At 40.2% G+C, this 18,314-nt stretch overlaps 1 protein-coding gene across 3 annotated transcripts in view; it reads left to right on the top strand.

Moving 5' to 3' along the window:
* Positions 1-18,314, top strand: part of arid2 (AT rich interactive domain 2 (ARID, RFX-like)) — a 41,297-nt gene that overhangs the window by 4,204 nt on the left and 18,779 nt on the right. For all 3 annotated transcript variants that reach the window (XM_024294638.2, XM_024294640.2, XM_024294641.2), the window contains one exon: positions 12,377-12,510. In XM_024294638.2, coding sequence (XP_024150406.1) covers positions 12,377-12,510 — 134 coding nt within the window. The remainder of the gene's footprint in view (positions 1-12,376; positions 12,511-18,314) is intronic.

Raw genomic sequence — 18,314 nt, 5'->3', positions numbered from 1 at the left:
TCTTTGTCGTGAGATGTTACTCCATAACTGACTCACTGAAGGTTCATGTGGAATTCTAGTCTTCAGTGTTGAAACTATTATTACGGCGCTGAGATGAGCATTTGTAGGGATCACGAGCAGATCTGCTTCTTATTGATGTTCAGCATCTCTGCACTCTGCAGCCCTCACCAGTGCATGTTCAAGCCACCACTTCCAATGAAAAGTCTATGTGAACGCCCGTATATGTGTGTTTTGGGTTTCTGTGTTCTATTTTTAAGACAGTTTTTGGGCTCTACGTACAAAACACGTGGCCATTAAAGGTTTGTGAAAGTTAAAACCAGGTCAAACTCTGACCAATCAGAAACTCTGATTTGGTAATGACATATGGATGGTGTCCCCTTGAACTCACAGAAGTGCCAACTGTTTGAAAGTTGATCATGAAGTAGAAATGTGTCCAGGCGGAGTTATAGCACCAAGTGTTTCTATATCGGAATAGAGCTGTGAAAGTAAAAGCCTGCAGCGAGATTCACAAAACCAGCCCTGCTTCAACATTTAACACTAAACACTTTCCACCAGTAGGAGGTGGTCAGGCGCTAGTAAACAGAGGAAAAAGCAGAAGAAGCCCCTCCCTGCTTGTCCAGTGTGAACACCATGCGTTCAAAAACTTGAATGTAGCTTGATTGGTTCAGAGTACGGTATTTTCTGCATGAATAGGCCCTCTTAAAAGCCTTAGTTTTTTTCACTAACTGACATCTTATAATCCATAGTGTCTTATAGATGTATTCATTCTGGTTGTGTTTACTGATGTTGAAGGGATTTTGAGACGCACATGTTGGTCTGTTTTGTTTTTACAAATTCCAAACAAGGTTGAGTGTTATTGTGAATATGCTGACGTGGCTAATGTGCAGCGGTGTCGGACTGTGTGTTATTTATTTTTATGTGTTACTAACAAGGTTAGGAGTTGGCCTAATCACAGTAACATTTGTTTTAGCATTTTGTCGGTCTGTCATTTTACGTGTTGCAAACAAGGTTAGAAGTTAAAGGTATTGTGAATAGGCTAACGCTTCTAACATTAGCGTGTTACTAACAAGTTCTAGAACTAGATATTTAGCATCAACTGTGATGATGCTAGCGTGAATGCTGTAAGCTGAATGTGGCCGTTGCAGATGCTAAAAATTGATGGTTAAATGCGCTGAAGCTAATAGCTGAAAACGCGCAAGCTGGTAGCAAGCTAAAATATTAGCTTAAAAGAGAGGAAAAAATAGCCTAAATTAGCCAAAAAAGGCCAGCATGTCGCTAAAATATCAGCTAAACCCCAAAATAGCCTAAGGCTCAAATAAAGCCTAATTTAGCCAAAACAGCTAGCATAAAGCTCAAATATTAAATAAACTCCAAAATAGCCTAAAGTACTTACAAAAAAAAAAGCCTAAATTAGCCAAAACAGCTAACACGTAGCACTGGACGCATAAATCCAGTGCTCCCTTTAGTGTGAAAAATACGGTAATCGGGAGAAAACTAGGAGGCTTCTAGTTTCCTGTTGCTGCTGTGACTGATGTGGTGGAGTCAGTTTGACATCTCGGCAGTTCTTCTTTTAGTCAAAGCGTTTCTGCCCTGAACTCAAACCAACAGTTTGGAGTTTGGAAACGATGGAAAGTAGCCAGCCTGATTCTCAAACGTGCTGCTGCCAGAAGCCGAGTCAGGTGACAGATACTCTGATCAACCTCTGTTTGCCCTCAACTGCTGCCTCCTGGTTAGAGGAAGTGGCGTGTGAGTCAGGGCATCCATGCTCACAGTTCCATAAAACGTGTCTCATTCTTCCACCTTCTTCTTCAGATGATGAGGTTCCTCTGTTAGACCGGAAACTTGGCTTTTCACAGGCAGCTTCGGCTTTTTGGGATTAAAGAAAACACTGGCGGCAGCTTTCTGAGGCCAATCAACCAAATCTGTCTCATGTGAAGCTGCTGCTCTAAGTGTCTGCTGTTTGTAGTGCAGATGGGCAGGTGCAATCACATTTACATTTTGCTTTAAACTCTGGAGTTTGTTCTTGTAATCCACAGCTTCTCCTCAGTTCAGGTCAGTCGCCCATGAAGTTGATCAACTTTACTTTTAAGGCCTGAAACGGTAATGACTCCAGCAATTAGCCAGGGTCTCTCTTGGTTGGATGTAGGGCTGCCACAAACGATTATTTTAATAGTCGACTAATCACCGATTATTTTTTCCGATTAGTCGACTAATCGGGTCATGCACAAAGTTGATGTAAAACACAAATCTTAACCATCATTCACTTTAAACTAACTAAAAACTATATATATATATATATATATATTCACACTAGCATCATTATAAATGAAATGTAAGCTGAATTTGGCCGCAAAAGATGCTAGTGACGATGGCTGAAGATGCTGATAGCCAACTAAAATATTAGTTAAAGGCCAAATTAGCCTAAAAAAAGCCTAAGTTAGCAAAGACAGCTAGCATGTAGCTGAAATAAAAACTCCAAAATAGCCTAAAAAAACCTTAATAAATGCCAAAATAGTTCAATAAGCTAGCATAACACCATTATAACTTTCAACTTTACTACACTGACTCCATATAATATAAAGTAACGACTAATCGACTATTAAATTAGTCGTCGACTATTTTAATAGTCGATTAGTCGTCGATTAGTCGACTAATCGTCGCAGCCCTAGTTGGATGTCCCTCAATTGTTTTGAAGTTATGGAATGAGTTTCAAGGAGGAAGCAGTTTGTTTCTGGCATTTTTATGGGCTCAGTGCAGGTTTTTCACCTGTTAGATCAACATTCTCACTGGCAGAACTTGGACAGTCAGATTCCACAGACCCACTCTGATGAAAACTGTGTCTTTGAGATGTTTTTGTGTCAAATTAATCAAAACTGACTATTGCTGCTCACCACTTTTGTTGTTAAGTTTGGGGTGTGAAGGGCTATAAGAGAGGGAGAGCAAGGATACAGGCGGGTGACGGGAATTGGGAGTGGGGTTGCTCTGTGCCAGAAGTCCCGCCCACAACTCAGAGGTGAATTTCTAATGAACCCTTGCAGAAACTATGTTCTAGAAAACAATTTTTTCTAAAAACGCAATCATCATAATTACAAGACCACTGGGAACGCTTTGACAATGGTTGAAAGAATGACGGGAGTGGGACTTTAACAAGTCCCGGTTGTTGTCTGGTTGGGTTTGGCAGTGATGAGTCCTGAGCAGAACATCTAGAGCAGGGGTGTCTAAACGTTTTCCAAAGAGAGCCAGATTCGGTAGGATGGAAATGTGTGAGGGCCAACCCATTTACATGACATTTTTTCCGCTATTTCATTAACACTACATTTAAAAGAACTATATAATGAGCATACTTTTTATTTCATACTATAGGAAAAAACACATCTAAATATGTGTTTTTTATGTATTTATTTTTTCAAAATATGTCAATTTGCATATTTTTACACACCGGTTAGCAAGTCTTAGATCAGGGGTGTCAAACTCAATCGCACAAGGGACCAAAATCCAAAACAAACCTTAGGTCGTGGGCCGAACAGGATAAACATTAATTGAACAATCTAACACTACATTTATAAAACTTTTAAATCGTAACTTTTTAACATAATTATAAACTAGATATATAACATTACCTAAAATAATGCTAGTGTGAATGCTGTAAGCTGAATTGGCCACTGAAGATGCTGAAATTGATAGTTAAAAATGCTGAAGCTGATAGCTGAAAACACTGAAGCTGATAGCTGAAAACACTGAAGCTGATAGCTGAAAACACTGAAGCTGATAGCTGAAATCACTGAAGCTGATAGCTGAAAACACTGAAGCAGATAGCTGAAAACACTGAAGCTGATTGCCAGCTAAAATATTAGCTAAATGCCAAATTAGCCTAAAAAACTTAGGTTTGCCAAATCAGCCAGCATTTACCTAAAAAAATAGCTAAACTTTAAAATAGCCTAAAACCTGAAAAAGTCTTAACTAGCCCGAACACCTAGTGTGTAAATATTAGCCTAACTCCAAAACTGCCTTAAAAAAACTAAATTAGCCAAAACAGCTAGCATGTAAATATTAGCTTAATTCTAAAACTGCCTAAAAAAACTCTTGAAAAAGCTTTAGTTAGACAAAACAGCTAGCAGGTAGCTGAAATATTAGCTAAAATGGCGTTAAAAAATCTTAGTAAATGCCAAAATAGTCCAAAAAGTTAGCAGAATACCAATTTTAAAACTCTAAAACTGTAACTTTTTAACACAATTATGAATAATAAACAGACAGGAATATTATTCCAGAATAAATCAACTTAAATCTTAAATAACTCTCAGTATTTTACTTTCCATAAAAATATATTTTGTCAAAATTATTCAAGTTAGAAATGAGCTCAAGATAACATCGGATCATTAATAACAATAAAATAAAATGATCTGGAGGGCCGGATCCGGCCCCCGGGCCTCGACTTTGACACCTGTTGTAGATTATGTCTCGTCTGTTGGCGCCTCTTCATGGTGAATATGAAAACGTAATTTAGACAACCACACTCAAGAAATATGCAGTTTTTTTAGACAATGCTAAAATTATATTGACTTTACTAAAGGAGCCTGAGGGCTGTTAGATATTCAAACGGGCTGCAACGATGGCCACACTTTGGACATGCCTGGTCTAGAGTTTAGAGCATAGATGGTGATGCTCAGGCCCTACCAGCCTCACTGGAGTCGGGTGATTGTTGTGAGACGTTAGCTAAGCACCAGACTGTCTGTTTGGATAAGATGCTAACATGTTTATCTGCCACCAGATGTCTGTTTTTGTTTTCATTTACTTCTTAATCTATAATGATAGCTTGTAGAGTAACATCATCAGCTTATAAACCCTGACCTTCAGAGGAGCTTCATTGTTGTTTCCTTTGAGTTTCAAAGACAAAAGTCCCAATCTCCCAGTCCTAGTGTAATGGTAGCTGTGTGGAGCTCAGGCATTGATCATCTCAAAACAAACAATGTAACAGTTTATCTTTTATCAACTACTAGTTCTAGTTTCTGTGTCGTGGATGTAGAAGAGGGGGTGTCCCAACAGCCTGCTGGGAGCTGGACTGGACCCAGTGCTTCTTAGTGGGGATGATGCTGATTGTTGTGACGTGCGACAGCTTTGCTTCAAGCTTTTCATCTGTTCATTTTCACACCATCATACTGTAGAGGTCCAGTTCTGGTTCCTGCTCGCGTTAATAGAGTCTGCTAACATCTGGATGGAGCGGTCCTTGATCTGTTTTATTCCTTACTTCAGCGATGCTTCAGCCGTCATGGAGATGGACGTATCGGCTTCCTTCCTTCTCGTCTCAACAATAAGAGACATTCAACAGAAAACTTGTTATCTCAGAGAACTTCAAAAGGCTTTGTTTGAGTCGGTCTGTAATTGAACCTGCCCTCCAGCAGCGTGGCCCACCACTGATAGCCTAATCTTCTCCTCTCAGCTTCTTTTCAAAGAAGCAGATGGGCAGATCTGCCTTACTCCTGACAGCAGAGCTACAATCTGGCCGTAGCACTTGATGAAATAGACGATGCGGTACATTTGGTCCTTGTGAGGCTGATCTGTTGGCTCCAGTGCTCGGACTAAAGTTAGCCCGGACTGAACTCGTGCAGGAGCGAGGTGTCTTCAGGTGGAAACAGAACCATCTAACGTCAAAATGTCTGTGGCTCCGCGGAGCTGTTCATTACAACCGGTAGAAATTGTCGGTTCTGTGCGCCGGCTGAGCCACATCCTCCCACCAAGCACAGCTCTGTTTAATAAGCCGTCTGAATGCAAGTATCAGGTCAGATTACCAGCTGCAGGTGCAGACAATCAATATAAAAGGGATGTAAAAAAAAAGTCACTTAATTGCTGTTTTAATGGCATTGGCTGAGCCTTAGGACAGGGATGGAATCAAGTAGAATGCATGTTAAAGATCACGTGGCAAAGTCAAGGCCCGGGGGCCGGATCCGGCCCTCCAGATCATTTTATTTTATTGTTATTAATGGCTCGATGTTTTCTTGCGCTTGTACTTGGATAACTTTGATAAAATATACTTTTATGGAGAGTAAAATATTGAAAGTTATTTAAGGTTTAAGTTGATTTATTCTAAAATAATATTCCTGCCTTTTTATTATTCATAATTGTGTTAAAAAGTTAGTTTTAAATATTGGCATTCTGCTAGCTTTTTGGACCATTTTTGCATTTATTAAGATTTTTTTTGGGTTACTTTGGAGTTTATCTATAATGTTTTAGCTACATGCTAGCTGTTTTGGCTAACCCAAGTTTAAGTTCATAATGATGTTAATAAGTTACGGTTTTAATGTTTTAAAAAAGTAGTTACAGAGTGTTCAATAAATGTTTATCCTGTTCGGCCCGCGATCTAAAATGTATTTTGGCCCCTTGTGTGATTGAGTTTGACCCCCCTTTTATAGACGATATTTTGCTTCTGTTTGGACTTGGATCCTATCGGCCAATAAGGAACTTTATAGACTGATCAGAGGAAAGAAACCCATGTCATGGTGTGGTAGTAGTAAAATCATATCAAGAGTCATTTGAAGATTGCACAACTTAAGCATTTCTGCAGAGTTTTGCTGAGGTTTTTCTGCACTGTGGTGATACTCATCAGTTATCCATAAAGAAACTCCGTCTAAATCGGTTCTTCCTTCAGTGCTTTCACACTCCACCAGGTGTGAAGCTTCCCTGGAGACTAGGGCTGGAAGTCACTGCGTACCTCACCATACGATGTGATACGCGATACATGGCTCACGATATCGATGATATGATACTGCAATAATCGGTAAAAATCATCTCTAATGACTCACAATATATAGAAGAACACTTATTTTTGTAGTGTATCCCCGCTTGAGCACAATCATAATTAACAACTTGTGTCTAATGTTGTGCAACAAATAATAAACCCTTTAATGCAACATTGTGGAAATCAGTAATAATGTCTTTGAGAAGCATTGACACCAACTGAATAGGAAATACCTGTAAATCTGTGTTGATAATAATAAAAATGATCAGCAGTGCCACTACTTTGTGCATACTTGTAAATAACACAACACAAATGAATTCAAGTAGCTGCCAGACCCACTGGAGCAACAAGCGCCCCCTATCTACCTCCAGAGGAACATCTCACTAAAGGATGTAACGTTTAACAGCCTCTTCAAACAAAAATAAAAGATCCATACTTGGTGAGAACCCATCAAGAATCAATCGCAGGACTAAATATTGCGATATATCTCAATAATATTTATAAATATTGTAGAGTAAATTATCATGTAGTAAAATACTGATTGCGCTGAAATACAGAATAATGTTGGATTTTAATCTATGAACTAAAACAAAGCCGACTGTCACCGGAAGCAACGAAATCTTCAAAATAAAGTATCAGAGAAGCTTCCTTTTTCAAAGTAAAACTACGCCAGAGATTTTTTTTTTACTAACTAAAAATATACTTAATCGTTTTATATCCTTATTGTGATATACATTTTTTCCTCATCGCCCAGCACTATTAGGCCATATGGGAAAAAAATGTATATCAGATTCTAAATTATTTTATATAAAATATCAAAATAAATTAGGATATTCCAAAATAAGAAACTATTTTTAGTTATTCTCTGATAAAAATTGGCAATGTAATTACTTACTTCTCCCTTACTTTATTTTTTTAAGTAACATGTAAGTGAATTGTCACATTTTTTTAAGGTGGACAAACACATTTTTGTCCAGAAGTTCAGCAAAAAAAACAAACCAAATACAAACGATAAAAGAGAAATGGCACGATAGACACCATTCTATCACTGCATGATGTGTATGTCTAATTGTGTCTAATCGCCCAGGCCTAACCAGAGGAGAGATCAGTTTTTGAACCACGGTTACTAAAACACCACCTGGATTTCAGGGTTTGATGGAGCGGACACACAATCCTCAACAGGTTTTTCTTATGAACTGATTGATGTGTAACGATTCACTTTAACAGTTTGATTCATTTCATAATTTGTGGTTGACGATATGATTCATATTTGATTTGGGTGTATTTTAAACTAGTTTAGTTAGTTGTTGTTATTCCACATCAGAATTATCCATTATTAGAACATTCTATCACTCTTTGGTCACACGTCTTTACTAAATTCAAAGTGTTTCCACACTTTGGACTGGAATGATGGTTGAACAGTTTCATCACGTGTTGATGGCTTTGATAGATTTATGTTCAAGTAAAATAAATCTACCATGTCTTAATCCAGATTTCTACGAAGGTTTGAACTTTAAGAGTTTAACAAGAGCGAAATGTGTATGACGTGTGTAGAGTTTTACAGCCTCTGTGATAGTTGTAACAAATCAAGATGACCACTTGTTTGATTTTGTCAATCGGAGGCTATTTTTAGAACATAACTTAACGGGACACAGTTGTTTTATTTAGACTTGGTCTGAGATTTTTAATAAATAAACTGGAAGATTTTAACATTAGATAAGATGAGTGAAAATTTCAGCATTTCCAATATCAGCAAAAATCCAAAGCTGTGCAGTTTTATTCCTCCGAGAAACTAGAGCAGAGTCTGTCAGTAAAAGTCTGAATCCATCAGGTCTGAAGGATCAAGATGTCACGTTTCTTCTGGATTTGCTGCGTTCAGGTCGTGTAAACTTGTGGATGTTCTAATGAAAGGATGTCGAACGCAATCACACAAGGGCCAAAATCCAAAAGTGATCAGTTTACAAACATTCGCATGTTAGACTTCAGGCTGAGCAGATCTCATTTCGGTTGTTCTGTAGTTTCTCCCCTATTTGTGAAGCTCTGAAGACTCGGAGCTGTTCTGGTATTCCTCGCCGCTCTGTGAGGTCTGACCTCAGGATGAACTCTGAGGGGAGTCCCCTCCGCTGAAGACTTGTGAATCACGCTAGAAGCTCTCTGCGATGCTGCTGCAGCATCAGCTGCTTCTCTCAGACCTTCTCATGTTTACACTCCAGAAGCTCTCCTGCAGACCTCTGCGTGTGTTCCGGCAGACACGCAGAGGTCTGCCATCGATTCCTTTTGCTTGTGTGTTTCATTTACCTTCGTCAAGACCTTGTTGGTGTTAACTGGAGAGGTGCCACCTGTTGATAAATGGAAGCAGCTGCCGAGAATAGAAAGTGTGTGGTATTTGGATCAGTGTGTCACACATGCGAGGACGAGTTCACGTTTAGTCTGACGTCACTGATGGCAGACTTAAAAACACATTTGATCGAAATATGCAGGAACGCTTTAGATCACACGTGTCAAAGTCAAGGCCCGGGGGCCGAATCCGGCCCTCTGGGTAATTCTATCCGGCCCTCCAGATCATTTTATTTTATTGTTATTAATGACACGATCTTATCTTGCGCTCATTTCTAACTTGTTTAATTTTTCCAAAATATATTTTTACAGTTAGTAAGATATTGAAAGTTATTTAAGGTTTAAGTCGATTTGTTCTGGAATAATATTCCTGCCTGTTTTTATTCATAGTAATGTCAAAAAGTTACGTTTTTAAACTTATAAAAATGTAGTTTTAGAGTGTTCAATAAATGTTTACCCTGTTCGACCCTCAACCTAAGATGTATTTTGGATTTTGGCCCCCTGTGCGATTGAGTTTGACACTGTTGCTTTAGATTGAACAATAAAAATCTGATTTTTAACATTTAACTGGGGTTTAAATGCATTTCTTATTAGAAGGTGATTATACTGCCTTCGGCTCGAGGCATTATTCAAAAGTGGTGGTTTTAGGGGGTGCCCCCCTCCCCCCTCGGCCTGGACTCCATGCAAACATTTGTTGTATTTATGTAGTTGCATCCCCGTCCAGCAGGGGGCGGCAGACAGTCACAAACGGCCAGAGGAATCTCCTGCACCTCCATCCAGATGGAGCCTGTTTGTAAAGTAGCCACACTTTGCATTTGCTGCAGTAACTTTGGAGGGAAGCGGCCCATAAGCCCCGCCCCCTGCTGCCTCAACGGCAGCAGTTAAATTTATGCAAACGGCGAGGGTTTCTGCAGGAGGAGGAGGGGGGGGTTCCTCTAACCCTGTTGGAGGAAAGGAGGAAGCATGTGCAGCTGCACTCAAACCCCCCCAATCCGGTGCCTCACCCGTCCTCCACCCACAGCCTTTATCTGTCTTATGCCCAGACAGCGGTTGATGACGCTGCACTGCCCCCCCCCCATGCTCACACCCTCTCGCTGTGTCGCTCCACAAATGCAGGCGGAGTGTATTTATAGTCCGGCGTGTGGAGCGACAGCGGCGGAGCGGGGATTACCTCAGCCACCATCAGCACAGGCAGGGTGACTTACAGCTCCACCAAAGCCCCTCTACTTCTGCTGCTGCCGCCGCCGCCGTATTTCTCTGCACGGTGCTCTGCTGTAGTCTGAACCACGCCGGTATCAACCCTGCTGCAGACGAGTGCAGTTAGGAGGCATTTGTTGTGCTTCTGGTCTTTAGAGAGGCTTTGAATGTGGAGGTTTACCATCTGTGGTATCAGAGTGAACTGTGAGGTTACAAAATCAGGTGTTCCTCCTGTCAGTCACAGTCTGTCTCCACTGAGTGTACAACCGAGGATTGGAGCTACAGGTCCAGTCAGAAAAGCTGAGCAAGCGTCCTCAAACAGAAATACAGACCTCTAAAGATTCCAGTGATGTTACCCTCCTCTTGTGAGAATGTTCTCAGAGATTCAAAGTTCAAAACAAAAAACGCAGTAGAGGATAGAAAGCTTTTGAAAAGCAGATGTTTAAATGTGTGAAACTATGTGCAAAAATCTAAATTGAATCAAATAAATTCTAAAGAACAATAAAAATCATGGATCAAATCAATTTTGGACATTATTGGAGGTAGCCAGCCCCATAATGAACCCTTTAAGCCGCCGTTTTTACCGGTGACAGAGAATGACACACACTATTGTAGGAGAGTCAAACTCAATCGCACAAGGGGTCAAAATCCAAAACACACGTTAGACCGCGGGACGACCAGAATTAACATTTATTGAACACTCTAAAACTACATTTTTAAAACTTTAAAACCGTAACTTTTTAACATAATTATGAACTAGATATACAGCATTACCTGTGATAATTCTAGTGTAAATACTGTAAACTGAATTTGGCAGCTAAAGATGCTAGTGCTGATAGCTGAAGATGCTGAAATGAATAGTTTAAAATGATAAAGCTGATAGCTGAAAACGCTGAAGCTGATAACCAGCTAAAAAAAAAGAGAAAAAACTTTGGTTAGCCAGAACAGTTAGCATGTTGCTGAAAAATTAGCAATGCTAATCTAATGCTAATATCTTAAAAAACTAAAAAAAGCCTAAATTAGCCAAAACAGCTAGCATGTAGCTGAAATATTAGCTAAGCTCCAAAATAGCCTAAAATTTTTAGTAAATGCCAAAATAGTCGTAAAAAAGCTAGTAGAATGCCCATTTCTAAAACTTTGAGACCTATTTTTTTGTTGTAAATTGTAGGATATCAGTGCAAAATTGCTTTTCTCTGCTTCTGTATTTTTTAAATTAATTTCGCAAAAGCTTTTTACTTGTGTAAAATAGTTAATTTGTCTCAGTGCAAGTTAGCAGTGAGTCTTCTGTCAGCCACCATAGTACAGTCTAGAATTTCTGCTGGTATCTGACATTAACGTGTTTCTGCCCTCAAAAAACAGATTTATACTTGAGTTTTTTATTAAAGGTAATGTTTGTTTTGAGATGGACAAAGATTTTTTTTTAGATTTTCTTATGTTGCCATACAAACGATGACTCAGACCAATTTGGACCAATCACTGTTCACTGATGTCATCTGGTTCCCAGCATGGCGGGATCAGTTTCTTAAAAAAGTGGTGACTGAATTGAGGCATTTTTATGGCAGACGTCTCGCTCACTCTGTCCAGTTCTCATATACAGTCAATGGTTCAGGTGGATGCGAAACAGTCGTGATGCTGTTCCACTATCTGGAACCTTCTGGTGTTTTTTTTAAAGGTTTAAGTAGAATTAGATAGTTCTCTTTCACTTTACTTTCCTGTAAAGTGCATAATTGTACTGTGACCATGACAACTCAAATCAAAAACAGATTCAGAGGTGGATTTTAATCAAGAAAAATATGTAAATTCTGGGTTTGCTCCCTTCTCTTGGAGCTGCTCTTCTTCATAGGTTTGGGAAACTGGAGGAACACACCAGCAGTGTTTTTGTGTGAATCATCTAAGTGTAGACATGAGATTATAAAAATAATAATCATGTCTCACCTTCAACTAAAACAAAAGCTTTTTTCATGGAGACGAACTCTGCCTCTGTGGAACAACATAAACCTTGCTCTGAAAATGAGTTTGAAGTGAGAATTCTGAAGCCCCTCAGCAGGAGTTCTAGCTAACCTTCCAGCCTGATCTGATCTCCTATCCTCCTCTCTGTTGTCCTCACAGGTACTTGGAAAAGTACGAGAAGGTCCACCACTTCGGCGAGGACGATGAAGAAGCGCAGCCAGGAAACCCCAAAACCTCTCTTCCAGTCGGTGCAACCCCCAGCTCCTACAACTACCAGCAGCACCTTGTTTCAGGTAAGCAGACGCTTCTGTTCCTGCCGCTACCCATCATGCATCAGAGCTGAATGTCTGAATGAACTATATGAGTTTACTGGTCTGTACCAGTCTGACTGAATTGCTGTGGTGCTGTTGGAACACACATATATTGTGTGTTTTTGTTGTGCGGTAGTTCCTGTGTATGTTTGGGATCATTCTAAAGCACGTGTCAAAGTCAAGGCCCGGGGGCCGGATCCGGCCCTCCGGATAATTCCATCCGGCCCTCCAGATCATTTTATTTTATTGTCATTAATGACCCGATGTTATCTTGTGCTCATTTCTAACTTGTATAATTTTGACAAAATATATTTTAATGGAGAGTAAAATATTGAAAGTTATTTAAGGTTTAATTTGATTTATTCTTGAATAATATTCGTGCCTTTTTATTATTCATAATTATGTTAAAAAGTTACAGTTTGAAAGTTTTAAAAATTGGTATTCTGCAGCTTTTTGGATTATTTTTACATTTACTAAGATTTTTTTGGCTGTTTGGTGTTTAGCTAATATTACAGCTAAATTCTAGCTGTTTGGGCTAATCTAAGTTTTTTTTTGTTTTGTTTTTTTTAAGGCTAATTTATTATTTATCTAATATTTTAGCTGGCTATGAGCTTCAACATTCAGCTATCAGCTTCAGCATTTTCAGCTATAAGCGTCAGCGTTCTTTGCTATTATCTTCAGGGTTTTCAGCTATCGTCTTTAGCATTTTCAGCTATCAATTTCAGCATATTCAGCTATCAGCACTATCATCTTCAGCAGCCAAATTCAGCTTACAGCATTCACACTAGCATTATCACAGGTAATGTTATATATCTAGTTCATAATTATGTTAAAAAGTTACAGTTTTAAAGTTTTAATAATGTATTTTTAGAGTGTTCAATAAATGTTTATCCTGTTCGGTCCGTGACATAAGGTGTGTTTTGGATTTTGGCTCCTAGTGCGACTGAATCTGACACATGTGCTCTAAATGGTGGAGTCTGTTATCTCCTCTCAGTGAGGTGAAGCTGCAGTTTCTGTCTTCAGGCTCTTTTCTCTCTGTGGGTCACTTTAACCAAAGCTTCAGGCTTTCCAGCTTCATCAAAAAGTCTGTTTAGAAACGATCTAAACTTAAGAACTCCAAATATTCCTGTTTGAAGTTTGGGGAGTGAAGTCTGTGGATTCTTGGGATTGAAGCAAACATTAATGAAGCTCTGAGGACAGTTTTTATCTTTTTTTCCTTCTTTCTGTCTTGATGAATAATCACAGTTCAGTCCGTCTTTGAAGTCGTTTCTGAGGCTTTAGAAGGTTTTTTTTTCTTTCATTATCAGATATCTCGTTTTATATTAGGATATTTTTAAACTGGTTTGAAAAAGCTTTTTAACTTCTTCTAGAATATCAGAACACATGCTGAAACGGTGATATGTTTAATGTGTAAACCATGTCAAAACATCAAGAAATGGATAAAGAGGTTCCGCTGGATTTGGTCAGTTTATGAAAATCTTTGTGGAAATCTTTACATAAACAGAATCCTCTGAACTCACTTTTGTTTTTGTATAATGAGAAAAAAGCCTCAAGAAGACGTTGATCACCTGGTTTTCATTGGAACGCCTGTAGATGTTCAGCGTGTGCACAGTGTCTGTTGCTCGTCAGCGTCTGGTCTGCTGTGATTGCAGGCTGCTCTCTCCTCTCCAGCCTCTTCCTCTCACTTGACTGAAATCACAGGGTTGAGTTTGAGGGAGAGCGCTCCTGTAGCTCCACCGCATTCATCTCTCAGCTCAGCGTGGTGTGTTTGGAAGAGTCCCAAAGTCAGGGGAACCTAATGTTTTGTATTTTTGGAGGCCTTGACCTTTAATTGGATTGACTTCAAACCAGACTCTTTCTGAGTCAGCTGTGTGAGGCGGCGGTCTGCGCTCTGATCGGGGTTCAGCCCGTCTCACTGTAACATGTCAGAGAGCAGCAGTGACTGAAGGATCCAAACACAGAGACACTGAACCTAAAGATGTTTGTTTGACTTGTGACTGACCTCTGTTACTGTTAACACTTTGGGATTGGTCCCTCCTTAGTTGGATAATCTCAGTGTAAATAAAGTAGTTCTAGTTTATAAATCACTGAGCGTCTTCTCCCCATCATCCTTCAGAGGAAACGTCTCCTTTTGCTTAAAACTCAAAGCTTCTGACCACAGGTGATGATAGGAACCTAGATTGACTTGTAAATGAAGAGTTTTTTTGGTTCACTTTCTGAACCATGAAGATGAAGCTCGCTCTGAGGTTCTAATTCTCGTTTCAGCTGTTCCACACTAGATTGTGAAAGCAAAAGCATAATCAAACTCTGGTCCGTCTGAATGAGAGTCTTGGTTCAGGTTCAAGTGAACACTGGTGCGGTTCAACAACAGTGAGTGCACACACTGTCCAGTTGGTCAAAGAGAGAGTAAATTTGAGGATGTGTCTTGAGCTTTGGGCACTTTGACCTGTGGAAAAATGTCTGAAACATGTCTTGATACATTTGGCTTCATGAAGAGAGAGGTGGTCTGAATTCCTGCACGATTCACTATGTAGTGCACTCTATGGTGGTTTGGTACTTGGTAGAGCTGTCCGAATTCCTAGATTTCTATGCAAAAAAAATCACTGTGGATTGATGCTAACTAGATTGGTGAATATAGACCATAATGCATTGCATCTAACACTTTTTGAGGAAAAATGTATTTTACTTATAAATCATTCAAGTTTTCCTCATTGAAACACAATGGATTCATAAATAATCATTGCAAAATACTTGTATTTATTGGGTTTTTACTTTGTGAAATTGGTGATGTCATATTTCCTGTTTTTAAAAAAAGCAAAAGAAAAAATAGTGAACATAGTGTCTGACTAGTTTTTTAAAACCCAGGGTACTAGATTGTCCTGGAATATGTGTTTTTTTAGTATTTGTGGAGTAGAGAGGGAATTCAGACACTACCATAAACCCACACTTTAGTGCAGAAGATGGACAGAACCAGATTCTACTGTGTGTTGACTCTTCATTCCTGGTAGGACGTAGTTTAAGGGAACACCTGTTGACCACGTCAAGGAAGGTTCTAATTTATCCAGTTGAGTCGTGGCATCTGAACTGAACCATAGCGACAGATTCTTTGACACACCGTAACTCCTCGGCTGTTTACCTGATCAACATGCATCAGCTGATCCGTGAAGTGTTGCGGAACGGCTGCTTCAGAATCCACCGGAATGACATTCATGGTGTAAAAGTTGGAAGAACGTCAACACTGGAGCTAAAGTTAGGGTTCAAATCTTCTCTTCATGAAACATTTCATCGCTCATGCCATCAGCCTCATCGGTCTGAGTGAGGAAACGTTTCACAAAGACGCCGTGACTCAACTTCAAGACACATTCTGACTCCGACTCACCCTGGCAGTTCGGTCCTCCCTTGAAAGTGCAGTGTGAAAACAAATTGAGTAGAATTTCTAAGACACTCAGAAACTAGACTGCCAGACCTTAAGAAGTCAAATAAACAGTTAGAAGCTTTTCTCCTCAACACTACCAGCAGAAAGCTCGTCGTAGGAGTTGTATTCTGGAGTTTTATTGAAAGTGAGTTATTCATGTCCATCTTGTGATCCACATCTCCTCTCACACGTTCGGCCCAGTGTCTGACCAAATGCTTTTGTGCAGTGGATGCACTCTAGGAGCGACTGCCAGCATGCCGTTGGCAGCTCTGTGTGGATAATTGGCTTTACTCACTACAGTCATTGATGAGGAGACAGCAGCACTCGCCGGGTTTCCTTCAGATCACATGCTGCATTTTACTGCTAGCTTCTTCATTTTTCTTTAACGCCTTCTGCTTAGTTAACAGACTCCACCAGCCGGTGGTGGAGGTGTCAGTTTGGCCGTATGGAGCCGTAAAGGTTCACTAATCACTGGCATGTGTTATGGAAACACGCCATTCTGAAGCTCATTCGTGTGTGTTTACATGCAGAGGAGGTCATGTGACTCCCTACACTGGTGTGAAAATGAGCTCATAAAGACTCATTGTTTTGGTTTTTGGGGCTCTGGATCGGAGGTTCCTCTCACTGTTTCCTGCAGACAAGATTCAAACGGGAAGTGCTGTTTTTGACCTGAAACAGAGCCGAATGATAGTTTTCTGGTGATGTCATTTATGGTTATTTATTTAAGGTTGATGATGAAAGTTAGTTTACCCTAAAAGCATTTTCTACTTTCAGTGACTTATCGGTTTATCTGCCAGAGTTTGCTGTTGTGTCTGACATGAATGATTGGTCTTTCATGGTGAGGTGGGTGGAGTTTAGCTGCTTCACCTGCCATGAACTGGAGGCAAAAAGAAACTTACTAAAGCATGTTGTTGTTGTTACCTCCTGACCTTCAAACATGAGCTTCATGGTGCCAAACACTAACATTGTTTTGGCGCCCCCCTGTGGTCAAAAAGTAAATGTAGCAACAGTGTTTCTCTTATTGTTTAACCCTTTAACACCACAGTTTATGTTCTTTGATTTAGTGTAACTTTTCAACTGTTAACATGATAATTCCAGTAGATTGTGAAGGAGAAAAGCGGCTCATCCAGCCACTTTTCTCCTTCACAATCTACTGGAATTATCGTGCTAATGGTTAAAAATGTACAATACGTTAAAGAGTTTGTGTTTAGGCCTCACCGGTGACACCTCTTGTGTTAAAGGGTTAAGGTTGTATTCAGACTAGACACATTTGGTTCTCGTAAAGTGAACCAGAGTTTGTTTCCTCTGATAATTTGTAACAAATTTTCAGTCTGAATTCAGACCAAATACAAAGTTCAGGACTTGATCCGCACCAACAAACTTTTCCAGTCTATTAGGGATGTAACGATTCAGTCAAGCCACGATTCAATTCAATTCGATTCACTTTTAAAGTCACAATTTTGATTTTTTTCCCCACTTTTTTTCTTTTCTTGACACAATGAATAAAGGGAATTTTAAGTTCAAGTATATTTTCTTTTTGCCCCTTACATCAAACTGTCTGTTTTCCTACTAACAGATAAGATTCAATACAAATAATTATACAGGATACTGAAATTATCACAAATCCTTTCACTTGGCGCAAATGACCGTTTGTGCGCAACTTGCAGAGAAAATATACTGAGAGCTAAAGAGAGTTCATGAAAAAACGTATGGCTCCAGGGAAGAAGCAGCAGTCGTGAAGCTGCGTCGTCACCCAGGACTGTTGTCACGGTGGATCGGTCAAAGTTACGATGAAAATGTAACGTTGCAGGATGAGGAACAAATCTCGGGGTTGTTTGAACTTGCATTATTAGTTGTGATCGCATCATTGGGAAATCCTGGAGGGACTGACTTATGTGAAACTTGTAAATCTGAAGGAGCTGTGCGGAAAGCACAGATGATGAGCACTCAGCCAGTCTGCTACGCGCACACACGCACTCACAGGCGTGCCCACACACTCACTGGCGCGATAACACTCACAGGTGCGCGCTCCCACGCACTCACAGGTGTGCCCACACACTCACTGGTGCGATAACACTCGCACTAACTGGTGTGCGCTCCCACGCACTCACAGGTGCGCGCCCACGCACTCACAGGTGCGCGCTCCCACACACTCACAGGTGCGCGCTCCCACACACTCACTGGCGCGATAGCACCTACACTCACAGGTGCGCGCTCCCACGCACTCACTGGCGCGATAGCACTCGCACTCACAGGTGCGCGCTCCCACGCACTCACAGGCGTGCCCACACACTCACTGGCGCGATAACACTCGCACTAACCGGTGCGCCCATGCATTCACAGGTGCACCCACACACTTACTCACAGGTGC

The sequence above is a fragment of the Oryzias melastigma genome, linkage group LG23 (assembly GCF_002922805.2).
Source record: "Oryzias melastigma strain HK-1 linkage group LG23, ASM292280v2, whole genome shotgun sequence".
NCBI classification, from domain to species: Eukaryota; Metazoa; Chordata; class Actinopteri; order Beloniformes; family Adrianichthyidae; genus Oryzias; species Oryzias melastigma.
The sequence above is the reverse complement of the archived record's forward strand: the minus strand, read 5'-3'. Positions and strand labels throughout refer to the sequence as shown.